We start from the raw sequence: 17,383 nt of genomic DNA, 5'->3' as shown, positions 1-17,383 counted from the left end.
GCCCACACGCTCTGTGGGTATTACCAATCAATGCAGGCATATTGCATGTTCCTCTTTAATAGACAGCTGGCATTCATGAATCCAGTGCATAGATAGTTGACTACTCTACCATATGCTACTGTCAAATGACTTCTACTTACTGCTTAGCAAGCGATTTCAATTACATTCAAGTTAATTCTAATAAAATCAGGTCAGATTAAGGAAACCTTATAAGTATGGAATCTGCTCGTAATATATAAATATCATATCATCACCCACCTTTTCATTTCTTATTTAATTTAAAAGTTAAATAGTATTTTTAAGTCATTTTATAAGATCAATTTGGAGTGCTTAAACTGTTTCCCACTGTGGCAAGAATATACTACAAATGTGTTGTATTATCGTAAAATTATTAAATTATTTGTAAATTGTTTGCACATTATTCTAAAGCCCTCCATTAACACTGTATTGTGTGAAGACCAATTGAGTATAAGAATTTTGCCCGAAACTAGTGCTTATTGAAGCTATGGCAGCAACGGTTCACTCAAGCACTATTCATACAGCACCTAGGCATCCTCTGATATTAATTTTCCCTCTGCTACAACAAAGAACATTTTTCTTAAGCTCAGTAGACCAGCAACCCTGAAATTAATATCTCTGTCGAACAGGGAACCCAAAGGGAACCTTCAATTAGCTGTCACGGAAGAAGAGTCAAGAAAAAGAAATCTTACAAAGGAAGTTTATAACAGACGTATTCATAAGCAGCTAAGATGACAGACACTCACCCAGTACAGCGTACCCCCTAAACTTACTTTAATAACTCAGGAATCACCACAGGGCACAGGCAGCTTTGATTCACCGGGAACATAAAGGCAATAATCTATGACGTGAAAGAGGGAAGTAGTTGCATGTCAGCACAGAGATTGGTTTCAACATTGTAGTGCCAGTGTGCCCCTCTCTCTCTCTCCTCTCTGTCTTGCTCATTCTCTCTCTCAGTCACACACACACACACACACACACACACACACACTCACACACACACAAAACGAGTGTGGGGTGAAAAATGAAAAGTGACAACCAGTGTATATTCTATATTATGCTTAATGGCTGCACTTATGATGTGCAGAGCTCGCTTGTTCACATGAGTAATGTGTGGCCCGTTAGCCGTGCCTCATTGTGTTGAGAAACTGCAACTAAAGGCTGTGTGTGTGGCGGGGGGGGTGGTGGAAAGGTGTGCAGCAAGATCAATGCCTGGGGTAATTTGCGAAGAAGACATACGAATCTACAGGAGTGACATGGGGTCCTTCAGCTGCTGCTGAGTAGATTATCACGCTCAGAGCTGCAGCCGAGGACGTCTCCTCTGATTAGCTCCTCTTCGGTGCTGCGATGAGGGAGCGTTTTAAACACTGATCTTCATCATGAGTGAAACAGAGCTCCCAGGTGGTAATCAGTCCGTAATGGAAAGTGCAACAGGAAACAGGGGGAGTCAAAAACGCAGCTCAAACAATTACAGGCCTCTTTTTATTTTAGGATGTGTCACAAAGCAAAGATCAGCCTCTGTAAAACTACTTAAAAATCACAGTGGGATGTGTATGATGCTTCAGCTGTAATGATAATTAACAGGGAATATTTAAAGGTGTCAGTTAGGAATGAGCTTCATTATTTAAAAGGGCTCTTTACAATTTTTACAAGTCTTTGAAATGCAGTAATGCGAGATGAATTCTCATAATATACACTGCATTTATTAGAAGCAAGTAACCTTTTAAGCACTCTATGCTCCTCGTCAGTACGGGCTGGCTGTCTATTTGTCAGAATAGAAGGCTTTATTTATGATCTGAAAATTTATTACGACACTCTGCATTCAGACCCCTCAACTGTAGGTGTAACCAATTAAGCTTCTGAAAATCTTTGAAGGCTACAGAAAAGGCACCAAAATTAATTATCATTAGAGGCCACATGTATTATTAGAGGCCATGTGCATAAAACAGCAATGGTGTGGGAAAAGATCTGAAACAGTCTTAAGTGCTCTGACCTGTATAACTGGGTCTTTTTCTAAACATGACTAAAAGCAGTGCCATATCATTTGACTCAATTACCAATTATCATTATTAGTGTCAAACTAACCTCATTAATGAGGTAGAAAAATGAGATCAAGCAACAAGCTGCACCATGTTTTCTGCCCTGATTCCACCGGTTTGGTGGCACCATTATAAGTCGCTTTATTTTAGGCTTCCATTTAGACGACTATATCTCATGAAAAGATAAGCCTGTGTCACGTATGCTACGATGCAGACCTCTTTCGTTATATCATGAATCGTTTTAGAATGGCTTTGCCCAGGCCGTTTAGGCTACTTGGTCTATTTCAGATGTTTTATAATTCAGATCATATCAAATTATATTAAAGGATTTGTGTAGTAGGTTGTATTCAGAACGTTACAGTAAAAAAATAAGCGTTTATTATTATTATTATTATTATTATTATTATTATTATTATTATTAATAATAATAATAATAATAATAATAATAATAATAATAATAATAATAATAATAACAATAATAATAATAATAATAATATTGTATTCATAATCGACAATAAAGTCTCACTGTAAGGAATACACAAGTTCAAGTCATTGTCAATGATATTAATCAGGTCAGTGACGCATTATCAGTATGTCTTTCTTTAGCCGAATGAAGTAGAATGTAAACTCCACGGAAAAGTTTGACAGAATCGACAGCGAGCTAGCTGACTGTGCCGCGCGTATATTTTCCCTGTCTGCGCTCTCTGCGTGTCTCACATCCCAAGCAGCGCAGCTCAGTGCGCCAGGCTTCGCTTCAACGTGTTCCGCGCACGCGCTCGCTCGCGCGGGTAAGTCAGCAAATTCTCATACACCTTCGGGCTATATCTCGCTCACGCTCTGAAAATTGAGGGAAAAAAAAAAAAAAAAAAAAAGATCTGTTCCCAGACATGTGAGCGATTTAGTCCAAACGTTTGGAGTCTGCAGTGGTGTATCGATACGCTGAATGAAGGTGTATAGAAATAGTTCTGAGAACTTGAATGAGAATCACTGGATGCTCATCCCAGTAGTTGAACTTTACTGGAAACGACGATTCTAATCATGTACAGAAAAAAGCCCCCATATGAAGCTATAGCTCTAACATATCAGTAAGCAAAGGGGACTGGGAGCTGATAAATTCACAGCTCGTTTTACCTTAAGTAGTGCTAGACCTCATGACGTTAAATGAAGGACGAGTTATATTCTGTAACAAACCCCACAGAAAACACGGGACAATGCAGAACCACTAGTCTATTAGGAAACAATGCATCAATACCGTTTGCTAATGGTCATGTAATTCTTGCATTTAATCAACCATGGTGGGGAAACTAGGATGAATGGATTCCACCTGTGCAAATCTGATGCTGTGGGTGTAACCAACAGCACATAGGAGGAGTATATCGCAAAACCACTAACAGAAACTATGGCTATCATCTCAGTTAGCTGATTATCCAGACTATGGGCTAATTGCATCAGTCACTATAAATAAAAACACATTAGTAGGCCTATAAAAATCTGGCAGACTGGATTCAAGTATATTGAACATTATTTATTACGCTCAAATGCCTAATAAAATAGGCCATTTTGGATCATTAGCACTGGCTGTAGAACAAACGAATGTATTTGATGCCATCTCCTGAGTGGATATGGATAAAGCTGAATAGCATTGTAGGCTGTGATTCAAACAAATCACTACCACTTATCACAGCTGTTATGTCAATTCTTTACCTATAGTGGATGCTGTGGTATGTCTTCAAGAAAGCTCAATAACAAAGAGAAAACTGAATTGAAAAGGCCCTAATGCAACTGTGTGATTTTTCTGACCGATCCACCACTTGCGTGTTGCTCATTTGCTTGCATGGTGGTGGTTTCATGACAGTGAGGAACCTGTAATAAACGCTGATTAAATGAGCTCCAGCGGCCTGGCCTATGACACTGCCAGAGCCCATCGGGAACCTCGATGCACCTCAGCGGCGTTTGTCTCATGGCGTCCGCTACAGAGGAGGGGCTGTTTACACTTGGCCATGCTGGGCCTTGCTATCAGCGGCTGCAGAGACGGTCACCCGCACGCGTAGGTAGATGGCGCGTGCCGGGATAGGCCATGTGGGTGATTTTCCATGCCGTTACATCCATGTCTACGTGGTGCCACGCTCACGTGGACCCAGCGCATTCCAGGGGTGCGGGACAAAGAGAGCTATCTGCGGCATTCCCAGCACCTTGATCTCGGATGTTGCACTACCAGTGCAACCCCCCACCCCAACGAATTAGGATATTTCCAATTACAATGCCAGGGAGTGTGGCTCACTGGAACCCTGCCGGGTCTGTTTCTGCTCCTACTTTCATTCTGTTCCTTTCAATTTAGCTCTTCCTCTATCACTATCCATTTAAGCAATGGAAATAAATGCTGCACTTGAGACCATTGTAAATAGGCCTGCCAATGCTGATGTAAAATTCTCAAAACTTGTTCAACTTTGCTTTGTTTTTTTAGTGTTTTTGCTGTGTTTTGCTGTCAGACGGCATCACTGTGTCCTTCGCTGGTGGGCATAAAGACCACTTTACCACACAGTCGCAGGTAAAAGTAATAAAAATGTTTTCATATGCCGCTACTATTATTCCATTAAATCATTATAATAATAATAATAATAATAATAATAACATAGAAGCAAGTTTTACTTCTTACAATATCAAACCACATTTGAGTGTTGTACCATACATCTATAAAGATCAGTTGCTCATTGCAATGCAGTAACTACATCTCTTGATGTTTCACTGGTAAAGAAGCAACTTGAGCAATTTGCTCACATGTGAAAAGGTGAAAAGAGCTAACGAGTGAGTGGTCACCCCTCCTTTGATTAATCCAATCTAATCTACTCCAGTTGGTGCATACTGATCACCATCCCTGGTGAAGAAAACCTGCTAGAATATGAAATGTGGTTACAGTAAATTCCAGGTGTAGTATGGTCAGTTACGAAGACCCCGGTCTGTCAGTGATGGACAATAGGTTAAAAAAAAAAGCTCAGTAAGCTCTTTAAAGTCGTATGACCTCTATGTCTCAGCTCAGTCTTTCTACAGTATTACTAGGGCCTTAGTGTGGGGGGTGAGTCAGGATTATGGTAATTATGGTTATTACATTTTCAATGTAAAGACTATCTGACACATAGTCTGGGCCCCCTCGTCTCAGCTCTCGACAGTTAAATTAAAAACATGCTCCACTGACGCGACCTTTGAGAACGAGACCTCTTCCTCGTAGGCTTTCTTTCCTCCCTCACCACCCACAATCGCCGGGCCTTCGCCAGCACGAACTGTTTGCTCAAAGCCTGACAGTCAAACGGGACCCTGCACCGTCGGGGGAGATCTGCTGTTGCTCCGAGGCAGCCTGTATACCTGTCCAGACAGGTACGTCTCTAGTGGAGGCTCTAGCAGGGCCTGCGGGAGTGGTGGGGGTTGAGGAGTTGGTTACACAGGCCCCGTGGGCCTCGGCACAGGGGGAATGGAGGGACCGTCTGCGGAACATCCCCCGATACAGATCTCATGATATGCTAAGCGAGCCGTCGATGCAAAGTTTCCGCAGCACATCAAGCACATATTAAATCCAAGATTAAAAAACCCGTTCAGCAGCAACACTTGACACGAAGGCCAGGGAATACCAGAAGAACGGACATGGCGACTCAAATCACAGTAGCGCTTCAGCTGAGACATCTGGGCCGACCCTGTGAGACCGCGGGGTGGACGTCAGGGACCGAAGTGGAGCTTACCGTGAGCCGGGTCGGGCGGTCCGAAGGCCAGGTTGTAGCGCAGGATGTAAAAGTTATTCCACACATAAAGCTGGTTGTCTCGGGGGTTGTACTCCACAGCCGCGATGTACTGGTATTGGTTGGGGAAGTGAATATCCACGTACTGGCCGCGGCTCTGTTTGGTGTTGTACATGTAGTCGACGAGGCCCTTACTTGTCTCGCTCTCGTTGTCCTCATACGTGGAGCGCACCACGTACAGCACGCCACAGATCATGAAGGCATTAGAGGCAGAGCGCTTGTCGTAGGTCGTCTCCCACGTGGCCTCGAAGCGCAGCGTGTAAGGGTTCAGCTGGCTAAGGACCATCATGCCGTTGTTCTGCTCGGTGGCGTAGATCACCCACAGGCCGTTCTCGTCCACTGCCAGGTCAATGTCAGTCTTGCCACCCCACTTGTACGGCGACGTGTCGTGGTAGTTGGCGTTGTTGATGATGGCCTCGCCGCTCTTGATGCGGGTGCGCAGGTCAAACTTCACTATGTTGCGCGTTCTCTCCTTGTTGAAAAACACAGCCCCGTCATAGACCACAAATCCTGTCCCATCCACCCGGTGCGGAAGTTTGTACGTCGTGGTTTGTCGAGAGTTCTGGAAGTCGTCGAGGGAAGAGTACTCGATGAGCATGTCAGTTCGGTATGGCGTCCAGGGCATGAAATACACCTTGTCGCCCGCCTGAAGGGGGTCCTTGCACCAGGCCCCAGCTTGCTGCTCCGCTTCAAACAGAAAGGAAGGATCTCCAACAGCTTTCAGAGTTCCAGGACAAACAAAAACTAGTGACAGGAAAGAGTAGAACAGAGAACAGTCAAAAGTAAGCAAACGCAGCCCAGGCATATTGTAATTAGAAGGCCAAGCAGGCAGTCTGGCTCTATGTGAGCTCGATAATTGGGTGGTGTGAGTCTGAGAGGATAGGGGACAAAACACATACACTGGATTGGCTACGAGGCTACAGCTATTCAGTATTCATGTGCAATAAAAGGGAGTTTGTTTTGGTGTGAAGAATCTGGATCTGAAAGTGATAGAAGCTAAAACAACATAAAAATAGAACCGAGTGTCTGAAACCAAAGGCTCACTGCTGCTTGGACATACTGTATGTGGAAGTGAGGGGGTATTAACCAGCAACCAAAATTTTAAAATAAAAGGAAAAGGAAAGAAAAAGATAACCAACGTGTCCTGTAAATAACCAAAACTGACTAAAACACACTTGGTGAAAAAAGATTTTCAAAAGTGTTCAAAAGCAGCATACAAAAAGTCTGCAAATGTGCATACTGAGACATTTGGCATTTACGCGGCCTTTATGCTATACCTAAGAGAGGCTTTCTTTGTGACTAAATGGTGCAAATGTCACAACCATTAAGATTTAAAATGACATTAAGTTTTGAAGTGTTGTGCTGTATCTTTTTTTTTCTCGCTCTTTTTCATATGTACACAGACAATCAAATGTGAAGAGAGCAGTAAGTGGAGGGGTCAGGAGTGAGAAGAGAGAGTGAGAGAGAGCAAGAAAGTGTGTGAGTGAGAGGGGGGTGAGAGTGAGAGAGAGAGTGGGAGCACGACGAGTGAATATGATAGGCCAGGAGAAAACCTGTTACCATGGCTTGCTACTGAGGGGGCTGGGCTGGAAAGTCAGGCAGTAAGAGACTATGCCAAACAGAAAGAGCACCCAAGAGTGTTGGGGGAAGCAGGCAGAAATCCCTACAGACTCCAGCCTCAACATCACAGCTAACATTTAAGTTGCAAGTGGCTTATCATATCTTTATAATGAGTCTTCCTCCCAGTGTTGCAGCTTTACTGACCTTTACTGAATCAGGAGGATTTTTCCTACAGCCTGCTAGGACCAGAAAGCCAAGAGTATGGACAGGAAGGTTTTACAACCATATGCCACAAAGGAAGGAAAAAAATCCCAAACAAAACAAAGCAAAAAAAACCAAAACAAAAACAGGAGCTACAGGGAGTTTAGATTGTCAGTTATTTACCTTTTTGCTCCACTTCTATTTTATGCGTTGGAAGAATGAGAGGTGTGCAAGGGGGAAAAAGAGATTAACATGAATTAACTATCATGTCCATGAACACATGCAGTTCACATGTCATGAGTTAAAGGACATTATTTACAGAGGTCTACCTAGTTAGAGGAAGAGAGAGACTTGGGTTAGAGCACGCAGACACACAAGTCATCTCCCTGCTCTGAAGAGGCCCAAAGCAGGGAAGCTTTGGAAAGTGTGTGCTGGTGGTGCTTGCTTAACAACACAGAGTGCATCATAGAACCCCACAGGTGGATTTGCAAAAGAACTCAAGAGAATATGCAAATTGAAGATAGCATTCAAAAATACTAAATCCATAGCAACCCACTACCTAAAATATTTTATCAACTTTGAGATAACGATGTTATTGACATTTGATATTGTATCTGTATCTTTTAAAGGGTAAGCATTGGAATATCAACAATAAAAACAAATCTATACTGTTTTTCTTTCTGTAATTTACAATTACTGCACTTTAACCATTTTCAGAACACAATTTATTGTGACTTTAAATATAACAAATTATTGTGACTAAAATATGTAGCTTTTCTTTAAAAATTGTACTGTTGAGTCCTTAAGAAAATCCCTTATCAGATGCACAAATGAAAAGAAGCAACGCTCGCAAAAAACAAACAAACAAACAAACAAACAAACAAACAAAAAAACAAAAAACAGAAATGCAATAACTATGGGGTTCATTATCATTTGGTACATAACAAACAAATACGGCAATTACCCATAAACTAAAAATAAGACATCTACAAGATATCCATTGTTCTTTTTCTATAAATATGTTGCTCAGTTAATATTCCAATTATACCAAGCAATTCCCATTTCTTTGGGCAAAGTGTTAATGCAGCGCTGAACACAAGCAGAGCTGGTTACTCTACATGGACCGCTGCTTTAAGCTAAGCTAGCGAAGCTCTACCATGTTTGTGTCACCATGGCACACAGAACATGGATCCATTTTGGAGCTGAATGCATGTATACATACTCTGTGCTTCCCTACATTGCACCTGTTGTTAATTACACAGTCTGCGGTGTGAGTATGTGTTGAAAAAGGGGGGAAAAAGATTATTAAAGATCCAATCAGGAACTGTCAAAAGAGTGACACAGCCATCAATGCAGACAGCTTGGTACATGGCAGATTTACGTGTGTGTACAGGTGTGATGCATTCTTGGTATCTGTTGCTGGAGTGATTCCTGATTAGGTCTTTAACAAGATAAAGGAGTGGAGGGGGGGATCTTCCTCAAGATAATAGGTGTAAAGAAGCAAGTGCATTATAGTGCGTCATACTGCAGGGAGAAGGAGAGCTCGAGCTTCCTAAAAAGTCAAACAAAAAGTGGTCAAGATGAATATATTAACACTGTTGTGGACAGCCAGTGAATGGAGGCAGGAATCTGGAAAGGATAACACCACAACATGTGTTAAAAGGAAAAAGGTGCTCGATATAAAAATTTAAACAGAGGAGTTACAAAATGAGTCTGAGGATGCTGAGGATATCTCCTTAAGATTGCGCTCAAGGAGATTGAAGACAGTCAAAGGCACTAATGTCAAGAGAACCAATACCACCTTAAATAAGGCATTCCATTCAAAATAGCACTACCTGGACTTTGGTTAGTTTTACCTAAGAGTTAATAATTGGCTTAAATCCCAATAGGGATATTTTCACTATACTCTCTTATGTCTAAATATTATTAGCACAAAATAATGAAACTCCCCAAAAATACAGCCCAGAGAAATGGGATTTACTGTCAAAACTTGATGCATTTTAAATGTTCAGTACTCACTAGGGTTCCCTAGGTGGGTAATGTCTTAAACGCACAGCAAAATCCCAGAGACGTTTTGGTAGATGAGACAAGTCAACTGGAGGATAATCTAATTATCTAATTACCTAATGGAGCACAACAATCCATACTTGTAATGTAATGGAAAATCTCAAAATGGAATTGTTTGGTTTGACTTTGTTGTTGTTTTTTTCTTTTCAGTGTCATTTGTCTTCCTTGCTACCCATATTACACTGCTGGAGTTTAGGCACTACACACTGTCCGGTAAGATATAACCAAAGCATCAGTGTGCTGCTTGTCTGATGTGTGCTGCCTTTGCTAGACATCCCTAATGCGCTCGCTCCGTCTGTAAGGGTGGTTGTTTGGCTCTGACCTGTCCTCTACTATGCCAAGAATAAGTCTAATGATGACATTCCTTTACTTTTATGTGTCATGTATTAAGGTAATTAATTTTCTGAGTCAGAAGGACACTAGATGCCAAAGCACTAAATAAAGAGCATCCAGCTAATGAGGAGAATTTTTGACACATAGAAAATTACACTACCAAAACACTACCAAAAGGATCTGCTGGTGAAGGATATATATGCAGTGTACACTCACTAACCACCTTATTACAAATACCTACCTTCCACCTACACAGACTAGGCACTTTATTAGGTATGACTATCTTACACATAAAATATACGTGTATAATTACAGACCATCTGTGGCTGTATTCGTCAACCACCATCTTCTGTTATATCACTCATCAGTTTCTAACCACCATACCACTTCTAAGAGAAAGTGATTTGGGTGACGGACCATTCTCAACACTGCAGTGTCACTGACGTGGTAGCTGCACAGCAGTGGGTGTAGTGCTGCTATGAGTGTATCAGGCCCAGTGGTGCTGCTGGAGGTTTTACACATGTGAATGCTACTGCTACGCTGAAAGCGGGCTGCCAGCCAATCATATCTTAGCAGCAGCAGCTCTGTGATCAGAAGCTGACCAACAATGAAGGCTTGAGGGATGGCTAACAAACTGTGTGCGGCAACAGATTTCTAATACATTTTTTCTAAAGTGGTTGGTGAGTGTATTTCTGTAGGCCAAGTTTAAAAGAAGACTAGACAAACTGCTGAAAGATCTATAAAACCAACTAATAAAAATCTGATAAAGGCTCTCCAAAAGCTATGGCATAGATGATAAATACAAAAGATGATGCAGTGGGTATTGTCAAAATGAATGAATGAATATTGCACTGTTCCCTTGTGATATATGTTTCGCATAAGCACTTTACAAAGGCTTTTATCCAGTGTGTCCTTGGAGAATGTGAAAATGAATAATGTTGAACAAAACTGGGTTCAATTTTAACATAAAGAAAATAATGGCTCATATACTTACTATAGGGGACACACTCATACTGGACCTCAAGGTATTTGTACGTTCCTGGACAAGGGTCAGGGAAGACATCCGATCCCGTAATGACAATACACTGGGTTCGATTATTGCACCTGAGGGAGGTAGAGTGAGAGAGAGAGAGCGAGAGAGAGAGAGAGAGAGAGAGAGAGTGAGAGAGAGAGAGATGGAATGTGAATGAATTACAAAAAAATAAATCACACAAGAGATTACCCTGGGAGAGTTCACTGCATGCACCTTTGCAGAGAACCAGCTGTCAGTTGTCAATAATGCAATTGGTCTTCTTGTTGCACAGATCAATATGAACCAAACAGCAATGTTAGAGTAAAAGGCCAGGTGAATCAGAAAGAGCAGCTCGGTTTAGGATGAGATGAAAAAGGTTGGATATTAGTAAAGTACAGAGATGCCACTGCACCCCTTTTCAACAGTGCGACAGAGATAAACAACCTAATCTATGATGTTCATACCCGCCAGCACATGAGTTATACGGATCTTATGTATACATCCTTCAGGCCATGCTGATTGGGCCAATGATGGATTCAGTCTCCTTATATGCCATTTCACTCTGCTGAATTTTTCACAATGTCACAGGGTGTAATGGATTACATGCTTGTCCAGGGTCGATCAGCTTGGTTTTCACTCACAACAAAGATTTACAGGAAAAAAACAATGAAAATTATGCATTCTAATTATGGATATTCATCAGTGCTGCTTAGTTACAATGTAAATGCTGATTGATTAATCATGCTGTCTGCAGTTTTAAAAGTAGATCCCTCCCTAGAATGTTAATCTGACTCAGAACAAACCATGCTGTGTGCTCAGCGTGGGTAGCTGTCTTCCTGTGTATATTTGCCACTTTTTTTGTTTTGGATTTTTGTTGTTTTTTTTTTTTTGTGCTTTCATTCTGGGAAGGAAACAGCATTTCTCTCTCTCTCTATCTGAGCTCTACTGAGAGGATCAAGCCTATATGCTCCAATGAGTGAATAAACCTTAAGCTCTCATGACATCCTCTCACTTTGGCCCCTGATGTCACAGACTGTTACCGTGGCCACAAAACCAGCGGTCATATTTACACCACCGCACTGGGCCACTCTTCCCCTGATGAGACTTAGCATTTTATCTGTCGTCTGTAGCCTTTAATCAATAGCTCTGTCCATGGGCAAGTGCCTACTATTTCAATTGATCGCTGAAAATCTATCCAGAGTACCTTGGTGAACGCTGTAGAATGTTCTTCCCTGCTTTTTTTTATTATGTGCACGTGTATGTGTGCGTATGCGTGGGTGGGTGGGTGCATGCGCGTGTGCGCGTGCATGTGTGTGTGCAAATGCTTTTTTGACTTTTGGGCAGAGATAACAGGTTTACCTTCCCTGTGCTGAAAGTGGACTATGGTTTATGAAAAAAACAGCCAAAAATCCAGTGAACTTGCTAAGAGGCAAATTGATTCCCAAATCCCAGTGTGCCTATAGAAAAGAAACTCTGAAGCTATGATAGGATAAAAAGGAGACTTCCACACAAAGAAGCAGCGGGTGGCTGAATTAGCCTGCTGGCATTTTCTGACCCGGCCTTAGGGCAACATTTTTCTCTGCATTTATTTCTCTTTACCTCAGCAATTCGCTGTGACAATTAATTTGTCTTGTTTTCTGCATGTTAATAATCAGGATTAGATGTTTTCCGAGGCAGGAGAATCCGGTGTAGCTTACTGTGCACACCATACAATATCGTTCACAGAGATGGGCAGCCGCAGCTGTGCATTCCTGATGGTCACGGTGGTACACAAGGACATGCACAGGGAGAAGCTGTCTTGTTAAAACTATTTCTTATATGGAATTCTTCTATATTAAAGGCCCTCCTATGTGAGAACAGATGAGAATATCAGCATGTTTCCAGCATGTTTGCTCATATAAATGAATTATGGTGGTAAAGTTATAACACACCTCTAGCTGTAGCAATAATGTGCCAATTGGCTCTTTTTATTTGTGGTTCTACTAAAAGAGAATTGCGGTGCATTGCATGCTGCATATCTCACTGTGTCACACCATCTATGCATTTGCATAATAGCATATGCGAGTAAAATATAGACGGCTATTCATGTTCAAAGATTGCTTCCAAAGAAAAGAAAAGAAAAAGGTTAACAAATGGTTCATGGTGTGTTGCATGGAACCAAATTAATGCTATCAAAGACTGAAACAAATTTTTACAATGACATTTCTCTTAAGATGATACTTTTATAATGCAATCAATACATTAAAGGGGGGGGGGGGGGGGGATAAATGCCAAGCAGGACAGCATGTAAAAGCATCTAAACAAAAATACTCAGCCCATGTTCATATTTTAATTTATCTTCTTTCAGAGCAAAGCAGTCCCGATTAGGACTACTGTCCATCTTACTGATGCAGAAAGGGGGAAAAAAAACTACAGCAACTTCGTGGCTCCTTCCTACTGACACTAGATCATGTCTAAGATTTCATAAATCACCATAAGATATTCACAAGCAAATCCTTCCATATTTGACCTTTAAGGGGAGCTAAGGACCAGCTCTGCCAGTGCAGCTTGAGAGCACAGCAGAGGGTTGATGAAAATCTCCCTCTGAAATAGAACCTTGGCTGACAGCAAAGATGTTTCTCGAGAAGATGAGACTGTCTTGTACATGGCATGTCTAACATGCACACCTCTCGCCACTGGGACCTCACTGATGTTCTAAAAGTTTGTTTTTTTTTAATGTGGAAATGAGCACTGAACGTTCACTTTTACAGCTTCAAAAACTGACACAGGTCATTTTGCTGTTAGAAGACATTCCGAGCCTCTCCAAAACAGGAATCCCTATACAATAAATACTTTGTACTTTTATTTATAAATATGGTTTAAATAACTCCCAAAGAACATCTGATAGCTGTACCAGTCAAAACGCATGGTTGCAAATCAGTCAGCTGACGTGGTTTTGTCTTGAAGGTGTCTTTGCCATTTCCTCAAGATTCCCAGGCATTTAAACATATTTGTGTTGTTTACAGCTGTGAGATCATGTTAAGGTCACGTGATAGTATTTGGAGTACAGAGGTGTGAGCTGGTGTGAAACAGTCATGGTAAAGATTTTATGGCTGCATTATGATTAGCTGATAAGTGTCACAGACCACCCATTTAGACACAGTGGTTGTCTCCTTCACACCTTTTTCTAACCAATTATATTTTCTATCCAAGTTGTGTGCTGTGTTGTCCTCAAAGGAGTATCTTTCATCCTTTAGATGTACAGCTCTTCACCTGAGGAAGGATATCAAAATAGGACGTCATTTAGGGGCTGTGTGCTTATAACGCTGTTTCATCTTATCCACATGAAAGTCTGTGCATTACTTATTGCTCTGAGCTGCATCTAATATGGTGCTCAGCATCTGTTTAGGTTTATGGTCTGCTGTGTTGCTAAGCTACATATGCACAAGAATGTGATGTTTGCTGAAAATCTTTGGACACTCCAACCACATGGGGGATTTCAGTATTATTCCAACTGTGCTACTTCTCCCTCCACCTGTCAAGCCAAAGTTCTTGCAGGACCTTGTTGCTGTTTTGACAAAGGCCCAGGCTGGGTAGCCACAAGCTTTCAAAGCTGCTCTGAGATATTTGCAGTCCTTGTCTTTGGTCTTGGTGCTGGTCAGCATATTCGGAGCCCAGTGGTGTAGAGTTCTAATGACCCCTGGCTTGGGTTCCAATGGCGGTGAGAGTCAAATAGCAAACACTGATCAGTATGAGTGTTTTTCTTTTGTAGACTTAAATCTCTGGTTACCAGCCTCTTTTATGCATACTGCTCAGACTAAAAAGCATATTTTTGTACATCTTTGTGAACTTAATGGACCTGGCCACTGAGGTGATGGGATCAGTAAAGGCTTATTTCTTCTAGACTCTGACCTAGACTCAATCCACATATCTGAACCAATGGCTATCTATCTATGTCCAGTTCTCTCTGTAGAAGATATTCTCTGTAGAAGATATTCTCATTAAGTGGGTGGTGTTCAGAGGCAGGTCAAGCAGAGGACATACAGAGTTCAACTCTCTTCTGCTTCATTGCTTATACATAGCTATTTCAGTCTTTTCCTCACAGTTTCAACTCCCTCTGCAGTAGGTATGCATACGACACCTATGCATGTCTCATCCATTTCGAGTTTGTTAATGAAACTTTGTTAATGAAATTCCTAGAGCTGTGTTCTCCGATGTACCGTGTTTCCCACTAAGGGAGCTTGAATGATGGCTAAGTGTTAGGCTAAAATGTAAATTTCAGAAATTATACTGCTGGCAACCAATCTGAAAGGGTTTCCTTTCTTGTGTATAATAGAAAATCCATATATGCCTGAAGTAAGTTGCTTAAGATAAAGACAGAAGATGGACACAATGCCCAATAAACATCTTTGGTCCTTTATGTTGCTGTAAACAGTTCATAACCTTTGACTTGCAACTGCTGGTAGGCGCCCTCCTCAGAATTTCAAATGTGTTGGCATCATTAGCTTGAAGAGACACCCTCATGTGTTAAGCTCTCTTCAACCACTGGCAGAATGGAACTGTTTCGGTCTTTGCTGAGTGATGTCAGAGCCCACTTCTCTTCCATGGCTTAATGGAAGGTTCCAAGGAAATGTAGAGACTTTAAGATGGAGTTGGTCCTTCCATTGTCCTATTTGTCACTGTTGCTGTGGATAGCTAAGATCATGGACATGATAAGATTCTCTTCTGGTATTACTGGCCTATGGCAAGAATGTAGTGAACTTGTCTTTTATTTGTCTCTAACATTTTGGGCAAGTTTGACACACTGAATCCAGCCAATGTTTATGAAAAGGGTTGCTAAAAGTGATGTCACTTTTATGTGTGTCTGATCTTTCTTCTGTTGTAGAGCACCAGAGTTGAATTGACTTTTTCAGACAGTTTCATATAGAAATTGTTTCTGAGCCTTTTGTAATATCTCCTTAGTTCTCTAACCTTTCAAAGTGGAAGGCAGGCATAAACTGAGGCCATGCTGTCAGAATCTGAGTTCAAGTCACAGACGGGTTCTGTATGCTACAGAGGTTTAAATGCCAATGAATTACCCACCACTCCGCTGAACTGATGAAGCCTCTCAGATAAGTGGCGATACGTCGTCATGATTATACAGTAAGTCCACTTATTTTGACTTACTACTATTAGAAAATTCAATGATCTGGGAGACTGAAAACCTTCATAGAGCACAGAATAAACTTTGTAGTGTAAAAATGCATTAGAGGCATATAATAAATCATACAATATTGTTACATTGCAATGACTTATGAAATTAATAAAATAATTCTGATACCTACGAACCAGCAGAACTTCACTGCCACAACATAAAATGGAGAGTGGTGCAGGTATTCAGTGAGTGATAAAAAAAGACCATTGTCAAAAAGCACTCAAGCATTGGCTTGCCTTACAGACTGCAGCTGGGCACCCAGTGAGGTGCTGTGAACAGGCTGCACAACAATGATGCCCAAGATTACTGCTCAGGCTCCACATCCACCGTAACACTGACTGTGACTGGAATGAACAGTATATGTGGGATATTTAAGGCTTTTCTCTTTCTTAAAAAAAAGTAGTTCTCTGGAAAGTTCCATGGGCTCTTTGAACAGCCAGACCACAGAAAAGCCCCTGAAAATGCCACTCAAGGGTTCTCATTATTCGCTAAGACACTCTCAGGAATGGTGTGTCAAAGAAAATAGCTGTTTGCTGTGTGGAACCACTTGTAATGTGGACAGCAACAAATCAATGTTGTCATTAAATCTGCAGATGCTAATTACTATCTGTGCCTGAGGTAATTAGACTGAACTATGACAAAACAACTAAACATCGCATTCTTCCTGGCACATGGTAAGAGGCAATTAATGCAAAATATATAAATGGTGCACTCCCCTCAAACCAACATAAGGATATAAATGAAGCACTAAGAGAGAAGGAAGTAGATATTCTGAAAAATTATTTTTGGTGGCAAGACAATGTGATATACAATCAGTGGCAATATTCTGCTTTTGTTAAGTAGCTGTATGATCATATTTTACAACAGCTACAGTGCCTGCCTGAACATATTATGCTGGCAAGAGCTGGAACCTCACTCTTTATGTGCAATGCTCCACCACCTCGACAGATTAGAAATTAGGGAAGCACCTAGGAGTGCCTCTCAATTTGAGAAAAACAAGCGCAGTTGTTTTTAGTAGCCTGCATTTATGGAGACGTTGGAAATCTTAATGTGGTACACATTAAACACTCACTGAAGTCATAGACAGACTGGAGCAGCTAGGCTGTGTGCCATCACGGTGCCGAGCACAGAAGGTCTGGGGAGAGCCGTGCAGGCAGATCTGTCACTAATATAAATAGTGAGAACAGAGAGC

The 17,383-nt window shown here is 41.4% G+C and overlaps 1 protein-coding gene across 24 annotated transcripts in view; it reads right to left on the bottom strand.

The window, feature by feature from the left end:
• Positions 1 to 17,383, bottom strand: part of adgrl2a (adhesion G protein-coupled receptor L2a) — an 80,557-nt gene that overhangs the window by 27,288 nt on the left and 35,886 nt on the right. For 18 of the 24 annotated variants that reach the window (XR_003411110.2, XM_027017354.2, XM_027017358.2 and 15 more), the window contains exons 4-6: positions 11,001 to 11,110; positions 7,790 to 7,804; positions 5,789 to 6,589 (exon numbers count right to left, since the gene is read on the bottom strand). Coding sequence is in view for 23 of the 24 variants with exons in the window: in XM_027017354.2 (XP_026873155.2) it covers positions 5,789 to 6,589; positions 7,790 to 7,804; positions 11,001 to 11,110 (926 nt within the window). In the remaining variant the exon portion in view is untranslated. The remainder of the gene's footprint in view (positions 1 to 5,788; positions 6,590 to 7,789; positions 7,805 to 11,000; positions 11,111 to 17,383) is intronic. The other 6 variants (XM_027017355.2, XM_027017378.2, XM_027017360.2 and 3 more) reach the window with 1 other exon arrangement.

Source organism: Electrophorus electricus, chromosome 26 (assembly GCF_013358815.1).
Source record: "Electrophorus electricus isolate fEleEle1 chromosome 26, fEleEle1.pri, whole genome shotgun sequence".
In the NCBI taxonomy this organism is placed as follows: Eukaryota; Metazoa; Chordata; class Actinopteri; order Gymnotiformes; family Gymnotidae; genus Electrophorus; species Electrophorus electricus.
This window is presented reverse-complemented; position numbering and strand designations above follow the sequence as displayed.